The sequence below is a fragment of the Macaca nemestrina genome, chromosome 11 (assembly GCF_043159975.1).
Source record: "Macaca nemestrina isolate mMacNem1 chromosome 11, mMacNem.hap1, whole genome shotgun sequence".
In the NCBI taxonomy this organism is placed as follows: domain Eukaryota; kingdom Metazoa; phylum Chordata; class Mammalia; order Primates; family Cercopithecidae; genus Macaca; species Macaca nemestrina.
The window spans coordinates 135,639,001-135,655,889 of NC_092135.1; the positions used below are offsets into that span (position 1 = coordinate 135,639,001).

The 16,889-nt window shown below is 51.5% G+C and overlaps 1 protein-coding gene across 2 annotated transcripts; it reads right to left on the reverse strand.

Annotated features, from left to right (window-relative positions):
* Window positions 1–19: 19 nt before the first annotated feature.
* On the reverse strand, window positions 20–16,889 carry LOC105473837 (RAB17, member RAS oncogene family). Of its 2 annotated transcripts, none has more exons than XM_011727956.2 (6): window positions 16,551–16,889; window positions 12,019–12,112; window positions 3,739–3,890; window positions 2,978–3,103; window positions 1,078–1,171; window positions 20–825 (listed from the first exon to the last, which is right to left on the reverse strand). In XM_011727956.2, the coding sequence occupies exons 2-6, from the start codon at window positions 12,107–12,109 to the stop codon at window positions 716–718; spliced, it is 573 nt and encodes a 190-aa protein (XP_011726258.1). In that variant the 5' UTR covers window positions 12,110–12,112; window positions 16,551–16,889; the 3' UTR covers window positions 20–715. The 2 variants fall into 2 exon arrangements, with proteins under 2 accessions (XP_011726258.1, XP_011726257.1); XM_011727955.2 differs by having other exon boundaries at window positions 11,953–12,112; window positions 16,551–16,888.

Consider the following 16,889-nt stretch of genomic DNA (forward strand, 5'->3'; position numbering starts at 1 on the left):
CTCAAAAACTTCCAAAAGCCAGATTGTCAAAAGCCATTTAATTTTTGGAGAAAACAATGCATACACAGTACACGTTACATCTCAGGCGAAATGTCTCAGAACCTTCCTACGCATTGGACAGAAACTCAGCTTCACCACACTGCCAGCCGGGAGACCATGGGAGGGAACTGGCGCCACTTCCCCCAGCTGCCCTTCCCACGGGCAACTTCACCAATATGCGGAAATCCCGCGCCCACCCCACAGTCAGTCATTGCTCTGTTTCTTCCTGGCACCACCACCTCCATCTGAGCCTGCTCCCCAACTCCCCGAAGCAGGTGGGCCCAAGCTCCAGGCCAGTGCCCCACTCAGATCAGGCGTTAGGCTTCTTCCCACCATCGCTGTGCTCCAGGGACTTTTCCAATCCTTCCTTCCTCTCTGCCCAGAGGCTGCCTGGCTGAGGGGGCCACCGTCCAGGTAGGGCAGGCACAGGCATCGGGGGACCAGAGGGTATCGGTGGGGATGGGGCACAGCACTTTCCTGGGAGCCATGTGACATCAGATCTTCCCCTGGCGGTTTCCACTGGCTGTGGGAAGTGGTTTTTATAAAGGGGGCCAACTTCCAGGAACCTCTAGGGCTCGGGAGCAACCCAGCATCGAGAGCGAATCAGAATCCTCGCAGAGCTGGCCATGGCCCAGGCAGGGGGCGTCTTCTCCACAGCCCCCAGGAGCGGCTGCACCTAGTGGGCACAACATTTGGCCTGCCTCGCGGGCCCCTCGTTCAGAGCCACAGCTGCATCCCCCTGCGGAGCCTGGCCCTCCCTGTCGTCTCTCTGCAGTAGCTCTTGGGCTGTGAACGGCAAGAAGAGGGGAAGGGAAGTCACCCAGCCAAGCACAGCCCTGCAGACCAGCCACCCCGGGCGGGACCCACCCCTCTATGTTTATCCGGAACCATAGACCAAGGGCCTCCTGCCCCTCCTGGTCACTGTCCAGTCCCTAGAGACACCCTATGGGATCCCACGTCACCAGCAACAGGGACCCAGGGAAGTCGGTCAAGGACAAGCACCTCCCACCTTGTCTGGCCCGTGGGGATGTCACTCACCCACGGCACTGAACACCTCTGACACCTGATAGTTCAGTTTGGCCGAAGTTTCCATGAACAGCAACTTCTGGCTCTCAGCAAACTCCTTCCCTTCCTGAAAGAAACAGTCACAAAATCCAGCGTTGTTTATAAGAGTTTCCTAAGGACACCTGGTTCACTTCCAACAGTAAGACCTGAGAAAGCTGCAGCTGTGGAGCCCGCACTCCTCTGCGTTTCACGTCCAAGTTGTGTTTCTCGCACTCCTGGACAGCCAGGGCCGGGGAGGGGCAGGGTGTGCTCCCTGGTAGAGGCTCTCCTTCTAGCTGGCTGGGGACGGCCTTCCTCCTCCTGCAGCGCCTGGAAAGCCAAGTTCCCACCCCCAGACTCCCCTCCCACCATGCCTGTTGGCACCTGTGGGCTTTGATGCTGGGCAAAGAACCAACTGAACACCCAGGAAACAGAAAAGGCAGAGGGAGGCCCCTGGACAGCGCCCACCTGGGCCCTTCTTCTGGGAAGCCCTCATTTTCCAGCACAGCTCTCCTTTGGGGAGAAACGGATGTCCCAGAGCAAAGGCAAACTGGAAAATAGCAGGCTTGCAACGGGTGACCAGGAGAGAAGCAATCATGGGAAGGCCACAGCCTCGCCCAGGAGTCAGGGGTGGCCAAGGAATGGGGGCCTTCCTGTGCAGGCCCCTCCCCTAGCCTCCAGGACTCTCCCAGGAAGAGGAGCCTGTGATGGATCCCAGAGGGCACAGCTCAGGTTCCTGACTGTCCAGCCAGACAAGGAGCTGGCAGCAGGTGTGGCCAGTCACACCCACAGCTCTCGCACCATCATGAATGCACTACTCCTGTCCCGGCCCAGAGATCCCTCGGCCGGCCCTGTGTTGGTCCCCACTGTGCGCCTCAGCCAGCTCCCCAGACAGACGCTCCAAACCCACCGTGGCCGCCCACTGCCCCTCCAGGCCTTGAGTAACCTCGCACCTGTGTTTCTGTGCCTGCCTGAGCACGCAGCACATCTAGTCACTCTCAGGGGACACAGCTCTGTTGCCAGGACCCTCTCCTCCCCCACCCCACTTTGCAACGAAGGCCCAGACCAATGCTGTCTCCCTTTGCTCCCCTTGCTCTCCCCTGAGATTCTCCAAAATCTTCACCCCACTTCTCCATCTCTCCACAGCCTCCATTGAAGCTGGGGCCTTTTCTCTTTGGGAGGCGCGCCTGTCGGTCTAATCCCTGAGTTGGGTCTTCCCCTGGGCCAGCCTCTAGTATGTGTGGGGTCTCCCCATCTGCCACTTGTCTGCAGCTGTTTATATGGTCTTCATCCTAAATGTAGCGGGGAGGTGGGATGCCAATGGAAGAGAGACAACAGAACACCTGGGTGACCGCTGCCTCTGCCTGTAAGGAGGCCTGACAAAACCCGGGTGAGGGAGGCCATATTTGCACAGAGGCCCCTTCTGGGAACCGAGTGGGGAAGGGAGCCCTACTGAGGAAATAGATTGCTTTTCTCGTTCAAGCCGAGCCCACCTTGCAGTGCCGCCCTGCCCTTCCCTCTGCCAGCCATGCCGTGCCTGCTCCTCCACCACTGGGCTGGAACTGCCATGGTGCTGGCCCTGAGTTTTTCAGGAAATCTTTGACTAACAGAGAAACTCAGGTGGAAAGTTGTGTGTGTGTGCATGTGTGCATGTATGTGCGTGTGCGTGCGAGTGTGCATGCTTGTACGTGTGTGGGTGCAAGTGAGAGTGAATGTAGGGGGGTGTGCATGTGTGTGCAGATGCATGTGGGCTTGTAGAGGTGTGTGTGCACATGTGTAAGTGTGTGCAAGTGTGGGTGTGCGTGTGTGAAAGTGTGAGTGCCAAGGTCTTGACACAGGCGGGCAGGGCTCTCTCCTCCTGTGGAAGAGGAGAGCAGGGTCTCCTAGGCGGTACCTGGAAGGTCACCTCCCGCTCCTCGCTGAGGTCTGTCTTGTTGCCCACCAGCATCACCAGGACTTCTTCCGGGTGCAGCTCCTTCTCCAGGTCCTTCAGCCACTGCTGAGCCTTGAGGAAGGAATCCTAGAAAAGAAAAAAAAAAAAGTAATGTCAAACAAAACTTACAGGTGGTCATTAGCTATTCCGGCGGGGAAAGCCAGTGTTGCTGTTCATGTTGTGTTAAATGTCACAGAATCCAACTGGCCATGGACACACCTGCAGGCTGCTCTGTTCCTCTGAGGAGGGCACGTTCCTGTCCTGGGTGACCTGTGCGGCCAGGCAGAAAACTGCTGGGACACACATCAGATCCTTCACCCTGAGCAGGCCCAGGAGACTGCCGACCACGGGGTATGTCAGGTCAGGCCTTGAGCTCCTGAATCTTCCACCCCTAGGTGTCCTCAAAGGACCACTCTGTGCAAGAGTCTGGGGAACTGGCCACCACCCCAAACCCTGACCCTAATGCAGCACCAGGAACTACTGAGTGGCAGATGGCAGCGGCGTGTTCTTTGTGGACCACAGAGGAGCAGAACCCCGACTGTGCAGGAGGATGGGGAGTTGTCAGGAGGCCATCCTGGAGGAGGTATTACTGCTAGGATGGCACCAAGCCATTTATGACCCACCCCCATGACCCAACACCTCCCATGGCATCATTGCATTGGAGAAACTAGAAGGCAGGTGCTTGGGAAGGAGGATGGGACATGCCTCAAGGTGGGCCCTACCTTCCTGGTGATGTCGTACACCAGAAGCGCAGCATTGGCGCCCCTGAAGTAGAGGTGGCAGACACTGTGGTACTTCTCCTGGCCAGCTGTGTCCCAGATCTCAAGCTTCAGAGAGGCGGTGCCTACATCCACCACCTTTGTGAAGAACGCACCTGAAACAGGGAGACCCACAGGGCTTACTCAGAGGATGAGGTTGCCACGTGTGGCTCAGGTGGGACCACGGCGAGCCACAGGCACAGCAATGGGCTCAGAGGGACAGCTGGCCACGTGCCTCCTATGCCCGCATGGCCGGGCGGTTGAGCAAACAGTTATTCTGGGAGATGGAGGCTTCCACATCAAGCAAAGTGTCAGGAGTGATTGCTATGGGGCCTTCGGAGAGGCTTTGGTTGGGAAGATAAATCTCCAGGACCTAACACAAAAGCTCTGGGTTACATATGCCATGGAAGGGATCTCCACTTACCGGGAGTCCAACACATCCCTGCCAGCTTCCACAGATGCAGCTGGGCTCTGGGGACCCCTAGAACCCTGAGCACCCCCAGCCCACTGGCCCCTTGTCTGCCAGACCCATCTTGCACAGAGGCAGTCACAATTGCACAAGCTTCTCCAAGACCTTCCTCGCCTCCTAACCTCCCCACTTTCCTGATGCTGCTCCCCACCAACCCCCTTCTCTACTGTCCCCTCTGCATGGCGTCCTTCCTCTTCTTACCTAGAAAACTCTTAGGTGTCCTTTGAGCTCTTCGAGTGGCAACCCCTGCCTCCATGGAAGCCTCCCTGCACCCCATACACACCCAGAGGCAAGGCTTCCTGCATTCTCTGCCTGTCTCCCCCAGAAAAGCAGGGGCTTTGTCTTCACACACACACACACACACGCACAAAAACTACCCTCACGCACTTTAACATATTGGGCAACGCACTGTTCATTTAAAGATTTTCTACCCTTTGCTTTCCAAAGAGATATGATTTTTAAAATGATTATTTTCTAGATCTCCAAAATGTTTTGCCCATCGTGTGTGGCTTGTCAGGGACATGTTATACACAGAATCGGAGAGGAAGGGGTGGGAGAAGGCAAGGTGTCTGGGGCATGGAGGAGCCACCAGCACTGGCAGGCTCCTGTCAAAGCGGCTACCCTGCCTAGACCCTGGGTTGGGTTTGGAGTCTGTTGGGGAGATTCCGGCAAATGGAGCCACAGGTTTAAAATGAAAAGTTTCACTCCAAGGACAGTGCATGCGAGTCCTGCAGCTGCCAAAACAAAGTCCCACGAGCCGAGTGGCTCAAATTAGCAGATTTCTTCCTGCGGTTCTGGAGGCCAGAGGTCCAAAACCAACACGCTGGCTGGGTTGGTGCCTTCCAGAGACTGAAGGAGAATCCGTCCCAGGCCTCCTCCAGCTTCAGGGGCTGCCGGCAACCCTGGTGTTCCTGGTGGCTGCATCACCCCCATCTCTGGCTGTCTTCATGTGGCTGCATCTCTGTAGCCGCGTCCTCTCCCCTTCTTATAAAGACATCAGTCACTGGACTTAGGGGCCATCTGCAAAGACCCTCTCTCCAAATAAGGTCGCACTCACAGGTTCCAGGGGATAGGACTTAATTGCATCTTTACAGGTGGGAAAAACACAGTTGCACCCACTAAACATAGAACAGGAGGTTGGACAGAGCTTTCCAGCATGATGCAGCAAGACCATGCTTCTCTCTCATGACACGGCCTCTTCCTAAACGGAAGCCACCACCTGGGCTCTTCTGCCCGTGTGTCCTACAGTTTCCTGCAGGTCCAGGAACTTGAAGTTAGACAAACTCTCCAGGTCAAACAAAGCTGCAGTCTCCATCCAGACAGTAGGACCAGTGATTTCCAGCTCAGACGGGGCAACTGTTGGGACTGAACCGGCTATACACCTCTGAACTCATCAGGTGTTCCACTGGATTGACGACGGTGCCAGAATGAAGACTGTGCCCAGGCCATGAGTGTAGACCCCTCAGCTGATCTGACGGCAGCTTGCTTAAACTTTCTAAGTCTCAGCTTCCTTGTCCATAGCAGGAGCTAATGGTGCCCTCCACCCAGGGTGGCAGTTAAATCGTCTGAGCAAGGAGAGAAAGAGAACATGAGTTTTGCTTCCTCTTCCTGTCCTCTTTGCTCTTCGTGGACTTGTTGTCTTAAAACGTGGGCCTTTCATCCTCCTCTTTCTGTTTCCCATCACTTCAAATCACATTTCTCAGTTTGAATTTGGTTTTATCTTAAAAGCTGGTGCAGGTGACACGTGAGCATAAAACTCAGGTTTGCTTCCTCCATTGACCAACCTTAGCCTCTCATATTTTCCTTTTCCATGTTGAAAATGATGGCTGGAGGCCGGGCACAGTGGCTCATGCCTGTAATGCCAGCACTTTGGGAGGCCCAGGTGGGTGGATCACTTGAGGTCGAGTTCGAGACCAGCCTGACCAACATGGTGAAACTCTGTCTCTACTGAAAATACAAAAATTAGAAAGGTGTGCTGGCACGCCCCTGTAGTCCTAGCTACTCAGGAGGCTGAAGCAGGAGAATCACTTGAACCCAGGAGGTGGAGGTTGCAGCGAGCTGAGATCGTGCCACTGCACTCCAGCCTGGGCAGCAGGAGACAGTGTGAGACTCTGCCTCAAAAAAAGAAGAGGAGAGGAGAGGAGAGGAGAGGGGAGGGGAAGGAAAAGAAAAGAAAATGATGGCTGGTGGTTGAATTTACACTAATGTAAAATCCCAGCAAAATCCCAAGGAGGGCATGGGTCTTAGTCCAAGCAATGATAATGCATGATAATAGTCAATGTTTAGCTATTTACAGAACATAGACCCTTCTCTTCCCTGCAGAGAGATGTAAGGCCCTCAGGTGGGCCCCTGGACAGGTATCTGAGGCAACCTAGTCTTGTGCACTCCTTGGCTCTGACCTGGAAGACAACATGCATTTATTATCATATCCTTTTTCAGAAACCCACTAACCACATGTTCTGTATCTCCACAGCTAAAGCCAAAATGTAATTAAAAAATAAATTTTTGGCTGGGTACAGTAGCTTATGCCTGTAATCCCAGCATCTGGGGAGTCCAAGGAGGAAGGATCACTCTAGCCCAAGAGTTCAAGACCAGTCTGGGCAATGTAGTGAAACCTTGTCTCTATAAAAAATACAAAAATTAGCTGGGTACGGTGGAGCACACCTGTGGTCCCAGCTACTGAAGAGGCGGAGGCAGAGGATTGCTTGAGCCCAGGAGGTTCAGACTACAGTGAACTGTGATCGTACCACTGCACTCCAGCCTGGGCAACAGAATGAGACCCCATCTTTAAAAAAATAAAAATAAAAATAATTCCTCTACTAAATTTTATTTTCTTAATTTTAATTTTTTTTGTTTTTTTCTGAGATGGAGTCTCACTCTGTTGCCCAGCCTGGAGTGCAGTGGCGCAACCTCGGCTCACTGTAAGCTCCACCTCCCAGGTTCACACCATTCTCCTGCCTCAGCCTCCCAACTAGCTGGGATGACAGGTGCCCACCACCACGCCCGGCTATTTTTTTTGTTTTTTAGTAGAGACAGGGTTTCACCGTGTTAGCCAGGATGGTCTCGATCTCCTGACCTCGTGATCCCCCCGCCTTGGCCTCCCAAAGTGCTGGGATTACAGGCATGAGCCACAGTGCCCAACCTAATTTTAATTTTTCTTTAGTAGAGGCACGGTTTTACTATGTTGCCCAGGCTGGTCTCAAACTCCTGAGCTCGGGCAATCTGCCCGCCTCGGCCTCCCAAAGTGCTGAGATTATAGGCGTGAGCCGCTGCGCCCAGCCTCTTTACTAAATGTTAGCATCATATAAGTGGTTTTGCTTTTTTACCTTTTAATTTAAGTAAACAGCTGATTCTGCTCATTGAAGCCTTCTCTGTAGCACTTGGCTTGTTTTGTAAAAGTAGTGAGCTGATGACAAATTGAAAGGAACATGAAATGGAAACTTATTTTCTGGGGGCTCTAGGACATCAGCCACGTTCTCGGTTTAGAAGGGAAGTGAACTGGTGCCGGGTTGAATGTGCCTTGTACCTGTTTGTCACCCTCCCCTTCCTGCAAAAAGCCCAGCAAGTCTGGGGTGAGTCGTGGCTTCAGCTGGCAAATGTTCACACAAGCACTAGATGTCACCATCCTTCCAAAAGATGTCATGCAAAAGTCGGAATCTCCCCTGCTGTGGCCCGTTAGGACGCTGGGGGCAGTCCATGGGTAGCGCCAGCCCCCATCCCTGACACAGCAGTGGCTCCTGCAGCTGCCACCTCCTCAATAGGCCCTGGCGGGGGTGGGCGGGATGCTGGGCTCACTTGGACTCCTGTCTGCTCTGCCTCTGCCCTGCCTGCTCTCATGGCACCGGCCAGCACGTTGGGTTTCCAGCTTCAGGGCTCGAGTCCGTGTCACTTTCTGGCTCTGCTTCCTGCTTCCTCTGGATGGACGGTGTCTTGCCAGGAGCTGAGCCCACCGCCTGTGTCACGTCCTGCTGTGGGCCCCACCCCACACACCTGTCCACGGAACCAGACCCCCTCGGGAGGGCCCCAGAGACGCAAGTCAATCCTCCTGAAGGCTGACCCCTCAGACAGGGCTGGCCTTGGTGACCTTAAGCCACCCAAAGTAACAGCAACCTTTCATGGAGAGCCCACTCCAGGAAGGTGTTTACACTCCCATTTCACAGGGAAAAAATCCAGATGGAGGGAAGGAGCGGCATTCCTGTGGCCGTCCATCCCATCCCTCCCTCGGGGTTCCTGCAACCAAGCACTGGGCGCGTTGCCTCCTGCATTTCCAGGCTGCCTGTGAGGACAGCACTCCCGTTCTCCTCTGAGGCTCTGCTCCTGGCCCACCCTCTCCCCTGGGCAGGAGCCAGTGTTCTTGATAAAAGCTGGAGTCACACGTGACAAAAGCAGCAGGAGTGTCTGCTCTCAAAGGGTTTTCGTGCAACACAGATCACTCTTCCCCCAAAGCACATAAGTTAAAGGAATGAGCACATCCCATCTCCTCATCCTAGAAGCGGCAATACCCACATTTATAATAATATATGATCATGTAATGATTATAATGATGATTAATAATTAACATACACTTTGGGAGGCCAAGGCTGGTGGATTGCTTGAGGTCAGGAGTTCCAAACCATCCTGGCCAGCATGTTGAAACCCCATCTCTACTAAAAATACAAAAATCAGCATGGTGGTGCACACCTGTAATCCCAGCCACTCAGGAGGCTGAGGCAGGAGAATTGGTTGAACCCAGGAGGCGGAGGTTGCAGTGAGCCAAGGTCGCACCACCTCACTCCAGCCTGGGCAACAGAGCGAGACTCCGTCTCAAAAAATAATAATAATAAAATAACTAACATAGGCCAGGTGTGGTGGTGCACACCATGGCAAAACCCTATCTCTACAAAAAATATAAAAATTAGCTATGGTGGTGTGCACCTGTGGTCACAGCTACTCTGGAGGCTAAGGTGGGAGGATGGCTTGAGCCCAGGAGGCAGAGGTTCCAGTGAGCCACTGCACTCTAGCCTGGGTGACAGAGCAAGACTCTGTCTCAAAAAAATTAACATAATGATAATAATAAATTGCATGACATCTATCCATAGCTATAGTAATATCTACCTCCCAAAGCTGTAATATTATCCCAAGGTGTAACGCAGACACTCAGATGGAAGCAGAGAAGACCAGCGTTCCCACAGGGGACTCAGGCAACAGCAAAGGAAGGAGCTTCCACAGTTCTGCTCCTGCAACCCAGCACAGCTGCCCCCACACCCAGGTGCTCAATACAAAAGTACGGACCCCAGGGTTGGAGGCTGATGGGATGAAGGCGACTTGTGAGCCACAGGCTAACCTATTCTGGCCATTCTCCTCCTCTCCCTGTTGTGCCACGGGCCATAGCCCACAGCCTCCCAACCCTGCCCCATCACGGAGACCCAGAGTGGGAGCAAAGACTCCACACAGCAGGCCTGGGTGAAAGGCAGAGTCCAGCCTGTAGAACGGTCCTGCCCCTCGGAGAGAGGAGACAAACCCGGGCCCCGGGGAGAGGGGTTTGGAGGAAGCGAGGCCCTGGCTTTCATCTGAAAGCTGCTGGCAGTGGGATGGCCCCTGAGGGCCCAGGCAGAGGACCAGGAGTAGAGTGAGACATACAGGCCTTCCCCGCAAGCAAAGACCCCCAACCTGGCCTGGGACTCCCCAGCAAGCCCAGCTTTGTTCACCCCTCTGAGCCTGGTAGGCCCTCTGAAGAGAGGGCGGGCAATTGGGACAGCCAGGGCAGGCGTGAGGGGGACGCTCGGACCCTGGCTTGATGGAACGAAAGGAACTAGGGCCTCGCCCTTCAATGTCGGGGCCTCCATCCCCCTCGCCTGTAAAATACAGAATGCCCAGCACCACCCTGAGGCTCCATGGACCCCACACATTGCCCCCCACCCCCACCCAAGGAAGGTGGGGGCTCTGTGGGTACAGCTCTCTGTGGGCTGAGCACATCCAAGCATGTCTCAATGAATCCAAAGCACCCTCCCACCCTCCAACCACACATCTCGGAGTCTCTCAGCCCTGCTTGCACTCACCCAGTGAGTGCCTTTGGGCGCTGGCTCCTGCAGGCTCTGCTAGGGTGGCAGCACAGAGTCCTTCTGTACAAGGCCCTGTAGCAAATACTTCAGGTTTTACTGGCCATGGGGTCACTGCTGCAACCACTCAACGCTGCTGCCGTTTTAGAGTGAAAAGAGGAGGAACAGCAAGAATATCATTTACAGAGGGTAAGTACCTGAACAGGTAGAGCTTTGTCTCCACAGAACCTTATGCACAAAACAAGCAGAACAGCCAGAGAGCCACAGTGTGCAGACCTCCGTCTCAGAGCGAGATCCGTCCCCAGTCCCACTCACCTGGCCTGACACCTGCTGCCTCTCTCTGCATCTTGAATACCAGTCACCCAGGTACAAAGCTCTCAACATCCAGGCCCAGTGAGGCCCTCATCAGTGTTCTCTATTCTCAGCTGAGGCCACCCTCCGGCCAGCCTTGGCACTTTGATGTATTTTTAAAGGAAGCCAAGTCCAATATCAGGACTTGCGGGGTGAGGGGTGCAGATCTCCCTGCTAATGGAGAAGAGGATTGCACTGCCCACCCCAAGGCAACCTTGACTCTCTCCCCAGGGTCGCCCTCTGCAGACAGCCTCTCACCATCACTCTGGCTGTTCTCACCACTAGCTCTGGGAGTTGGACCAGGCAGACCCCTGCCGATCCCCCTGTATCTCCTGGGGATCCTTCAGGAACTACTCCCCACCCCCGAGAAAATGGAAGGGCTCCCTAATAGCTAACACCATGTGCCACATTTTGCAATTGTGTTTCTGTGTTTGGTGCATCTGTTTAGCTGGTTATAGAATCCTCCCCACCTAACGCAGGCCTGCAAAAGGGTTTGTGCTCAACAGATGCCTGTTAGATGAGTAAACGAATGAGTCCATTTGGAGATGGGCAGCTTATCCATGTCAGAGTCCGAATTTGAAACCAAAGCTCTGATTCTGCACGTGTTCCCCCAGGGGACATTGGCATAAAGAACACGCTGGCTTTCCCCATTTCAGGTGAAAACTGGGTTTCACTGCCTAGGCAGGCTGTGCCCACAGCAGGACGGGAAGGAGGCCAGCAGCCTGCAGATGCCCCATGCAGTCACTCCTGAGCTTCACGACAGGTTAGCCTTTTTAAGAAACACAGCGAGAAGGTCTCCCTCCCCACCCACGCCCAACAAGGATCCTCCCACCCCCAATCCAGGCCAAGCTGGTAAACCAAGTCCAGGTGGGAAGGAAGATGCTGGTGGGGTAAATAAAGCAAGGGAGCAGTGTTAGCAGGAGGGCGGCCTGGGTGGTGGGAGAGGACAGCTGGTTTAGGCCACTGAGTGGCCAGAGCCCAGGAGGCTTTATCCGGGCTCTCCTTTCCACCAGCATAATCCCTCACACCCAACCCAACCCTTTGGGGCCAGAGGTCCTACTCCAGAATCTCCACCTCCTGCAGACTCCAGCTGAGCTGAAATCTGACCCAGAGCCAAGGGTGCCTCCTGTCTTTGTAGATTCTGTGGCTGCATTCATGGACCTCACTCCCTCCCCTCACACACTGGACACAGGCAGCTCAAGGCCCCAGGACAGCATGGGGATTCCTAGGCAGGCATCATCCCCCTCTGCCCCAGGTGTGAGTCAGCAGCCCAGACTTCTGCACTGGAGACCAGCAAAGGGGTGCTCTGCTCTCACTTACAGCCCACCGTAGGCAGGATATTCTTGAAGTCATTCTTCACGTACCGAAGAGCCAAGCTGGACTTACCCACGGAGCCACTTCCCAGGAGAACCAGCTTGAATGCACGGGGCTGGCTGGGGGCAGCCCTGGGCTGGGGGGTCCTGTGTGCCTGTGCCATGCCCTGCAAAGAATCACAACCGCCTGAAGCAGGTGGAACATCTGAGCCACATCAACTCAGCAAGCTCAACCCCGGGGCTGCTTCCTGCTCAGGAGCAGATGGTCCGAAACAGAGCTCCCAACTCAGAGGCCACCTGGGTCCACACTCCTGCTCCCCTCTGCCCCCCATGCCCCATCTCCCCATCTGCAGTTTTTAGGTCCATTTTTACGTCTGTGGTAAGGAACAAAAGGAGTTTTGCTTAGAAAGCTCCGGGCACAGGTCACTGCAGACCCTGAAAAGCAATGATTACATGTGGAGGTCTTAGGGCTTATTGTTCACCTTCCATTACTTTGAATTTTTACAAATCTATTACTTGTCCCCAAAGTATCTAATGCATGGAGAGGTAAAAAGCATCTGAGCATTTCTTGGATGGTTGTTCATGGATTAAAGTTGGTGTTTCAGAAAAAAATCTACCTAAAAAAAGTTGGTGTCTCAATGATCTCAAAACATCATAGACACATTCCTATTGTGTCTAAAGCCTCAGAATCCACAGTGGTATGCCCCAGAGAAAACCAATTTTGTGGTCAAAATAAATGTGGGTGACCCCTGCATATTTTTGCATTATAAAAACTCTCATGTACACACCACAATAGACAGAACGGTCTGATGGGCCCATGGACCCACCTCCTTCTTCCCTAGTAATCAGCTCAGCCATTCATGTCACTCACACTCCCAAACCTCCCCCTAGCAGGTTAATGTAAAGCAGATCCCAGGCATCCAATCCTCTGCAAATCTCAGTACAGATACAGGCATCTTTTTCTTTGCAGTTCACGTGTTGAAGAAATCAGGTTGTCTTATAGATTTCCAGTACGGATGTTGCTGATTGCACCCCTGTGTTATTGAATGGAGTCCTCTGAACTTTGTATTTTTGATACGTGGTGGTTCAGGATATAAACCTGATTAGATACAGGCTATTTTTTGGCAAGATTGCTATGAGAGTGTGTGTGCACTTCCCGCAGAAGGCAAATAATGTCCAGTTGTCTCTCTGTGATGTTGGCAGTCACTGAAGACCATTACTTCGACCCGCTCTTTCACTAGAGGGTTGCAAAATGGTGACATTCTGATAATGTTCTAATGTTGTCACTTGGTGCTTGTTTATTATCTAGGAAGAGAAGCTCTCCACAATCAATATGAAACCCATCGGGGGCAGCTGGTCCTGTGATCAGAGTCTCATCTCCCTCCCTCACCATGGTGGGCAAGAGGAAGGCTCCCTAAAGAGGGAAGGGGAGGAACTTTGAAAAGGAAAGAAGAAAAAGCAGGAGTGGTTGGAAGCAATCCACATGCCCTCACTGCCCCCAGTAAGGAGCCATGGCCACAGACTGGTCTGGTCTGCCCTGCAGGGATAAGAGGAGAAGTAATCAAGTTTGAAATCAGTCTTGAAACAAATAGGATGGGATCCTAGATACCAAGAAGATCGTTCTAGGCAGAAAGCGACTGGAGAGTCACAGAGTCCTTAACAGGAGGGTTTAGGGCTCTCTACCCATCAGAGAAGAAGGGCGCCACATAGTAGACTCGAGTGGTTATCCCAAACATGCCTGGAAACCCATCTTAGATGGAAATACTCAAGTTTCACCATCAAGTATGATGCTGGCTTCAGAGATGGATAAAAAACATAACATTAAGTTTTCCATCTGTGTTTCTTAAAAAAGAAGAAAAGAAAGAAAGAAAGAAAGAAAGAAAGAAAGAAAGAAAGAAAGAAAGAAAGAAAGAAAGAAAGAAAGAAAAGAAAAGAAAAGAAAAGAAAAGAAAAGAAAAGAAAAGAAAAGAAAAGAAAAGAAAAGAAAAGAAAAGAAAAAGAAAAAGAAAATCTCTCCAGGTGATCTCAATATGCAGCCAAGACTAGGAATCACTGCTAGAATTCTGTTTTCCTTGGAGCTGGGAATGGTGTCTAGCACATAGTAAGTACTCAATAAATACCTAAGAAATGAATGAATGAGGCCAAGCAGAAAGAGCACATAACACAGCACCTGTGCTTTGAAATATCCTCCTGGATTGAGGATGATTTCTTGGGGGCTGGCTATGATTTGCATGGATCCTCCAAAAAGCAGATTTGAAAACTTAGTCCCCAGTGCAACCATGCTGGGAGGTGGGGCCTAACAGAAGGTGGTTGGGTCATGAGGACTCTGTTCTCATTAATCCATGCCCGGCACAGATTAACACTGCTGCACTCTTGCACGTCCACGAGCCTGTGTGTTCTCTTGTCCTTTCACCTTCCACTGTGGGATGACACAGCAAGAAGGCCCCAACAGATGTAGACCCCTTGGCCTTGGACTTCCCAGCCTCCAGAACCATAAGAGACAAATCTTTGTTCTGTATACATTTCTGTCTCAGGAATTCTGTCAAAGCAGCACAGACTAAGACAGCACCTGAGGCAAAGTGAGAGTGCCTGGGGTGGGAACTGAGTCCATCAGATGATCCGCTCAAGTTAGCTGGGGACAGGCTCTCAGAGGTCAAGGCACATCCCAGACTCTCCACCCTTTGGTGGAAGGGGAAAGGGTAGTGGGGGTGGGGTGAGGGAACAAACACTACTCAATGGCTACAGTGTATACTGCTCAGGTATTGGGCGCAACAAAATCTCAGAAATCACTGAAGAACATATCCATGTAACCAAATACCACCTGTTCCCCCAAAATCTACTGAAATAAAAAATAATTAAAAATAAACAAAAATATCCCGTCAAGTTCTCTTTGCTATTTATTTGTACAGGTTAATAAAACCTTTCCTAAGTCAAAAAAAATCTGTGGCCCAAAACTTGTCTGAATTAACTGAAATAGGTGGACTCTGAAGGAATGCACTGTGACTACTGGGATGCCAGCGTCTCATTCCTTTGACAATGATATGTCTCTTTAATAAGGTTATTTTATTTTGGGGCTGGGCGCAGTAGCTCATGCCTGTAATGGCACTTTGAGAAGCCAAGGTGGGTGGATCACTTGTGGTCAGGAGTTGGAGACCAGCCTGTCCAACACAGTGAAACCCCAACTCTACTAAAAATACAAAAATTAGCTGGGTGTGGTGGCGCATGCCTGTAATCCCAGCTACTTGGGAGGCTGAGGCAAGAAAATCGCTTGAACCCAGGAGGCAGAGGTTGCAGTGAGCCAAGATCCCACCACTGCACTCCAGCCTGGGCAACAGAGCGAGACTCCGTCTCAAAAAAAAAAAAAAAAAAAAAGTTATTTTACTATAAACATACAAGTGTCAATATAAATAAACTACCCATAACTCCACCCCCTTAATACAACCACAAAAGGTATTTTTGCCTACTTCTAGCTTTTTTCTATGACTCCTAAAAACAAACCAAAACCCATGGTTTTAACATAAAAGTATTATCTCATATATGTAAAAAATACTTAAATGTAATACCAAAGGCAGTCTCACATTGCTTCAAAATCATGTTTAGTGGACACATAACATTTCTACAACTATCTCAACTTGCTGAACCATTTTCCTAATACTGGATTTTTACTTAGTTTTAATTTTTTCTCTGTAATAAGACTGCAGTAAACATCTTCTTATATAACTTTTTGTGTGATTGAGTGTTGTAAGCTTTCAATAAGGAAAGGTTGGAGCCTTCTGTCCAAAGAGAAAATTGAAAGTGTGGCGCCTGACTGCCCCCTCCAGAATTTAATCAAGATGGGGTTATTAGTAGTCAAAGACGTTATTAGGTTATTGAAGACAAAGATGCTTTCAGGGACACCAAATTCAAGATTGGAGCTTCTCTAGTAATCTTAACTTGGGGCTTTTTCATTTCTTACACCTCCCTTCCACTAAAGGGAAAAAAAGAGAGCAAATCCCAAATCAGTCTTTTTTGTGGGGAAGGGGCCATTCCAGGGAAGGGTCTGGTTGATTAGCCTATTGCCAGCTGCGCTCCTGTGTCACCCTTGCCTGGGCCTGTGAAGAATATTGAGATTACAAGAGGTACACCAGTACATTGCATTCAGAATGCAGCCATTTGATACAGAAAGAAAACAAAATGTAGATTGTAAAAAGGAGTTTGCAAGAAAACCTGACAAGCTTCCTAGATATCACTGGGTATTAAATTGGGGATTCTGATGTCATTTGAAATGGATTCCCTGAAGAGTTCTTCTTATTACCAGAAGTTTGCTTTTTTTTGTTTGTTTGTTTGTTTTGTGTTTTCAAGACCTTAAAACTGGAACTTTCCAGAAGAAAAAATCAAATAAGAATCTCTTTCTGGGAATCCAACCTAGTGAGCCGTCAGAAATCTGAACCAGGAAGTCTCCGCCCCAGCTTTGTCCTTTGATTATACACATACGGGCACATGCACAGACACAAACAAATACAGACATGGGTACAAACACGTGAGCACACATACAGACACACAGAGACACACACACAGAGAAGCAGACACTCTGCAAAGTGCACAGAGGTTCAAACAATGACTCACCTGTTCCCCAGGCCCAGTCACTTGCAGGGAGCTGAAGAGCCTATCATCACCAGTCCACGGCGTTGCTACCTGTCTCCCCTTTCTCCTCTCTCTGGCCCAGGGAAAGGTTTGCTTCCCTCCACAGGCAGGACAGAAGGAGCCTCTGCTCCGGTGGAAAACAGCCTCAGAGCAGAGGTCAAGAGCAGCAGCCTTGGACCAGGGCAGTGCCCGCTGGCCCTCAGCCCCAAGGTCAGGCCTCTTCTCCTCCCAAAAGATTTCAGGGCAAAGTCCACGGTGGTCATGTGGTCACCTGGGGCAGAGCAGGAAGCTGGATCACAAAGCAGGTGACTCAGCAGGAGG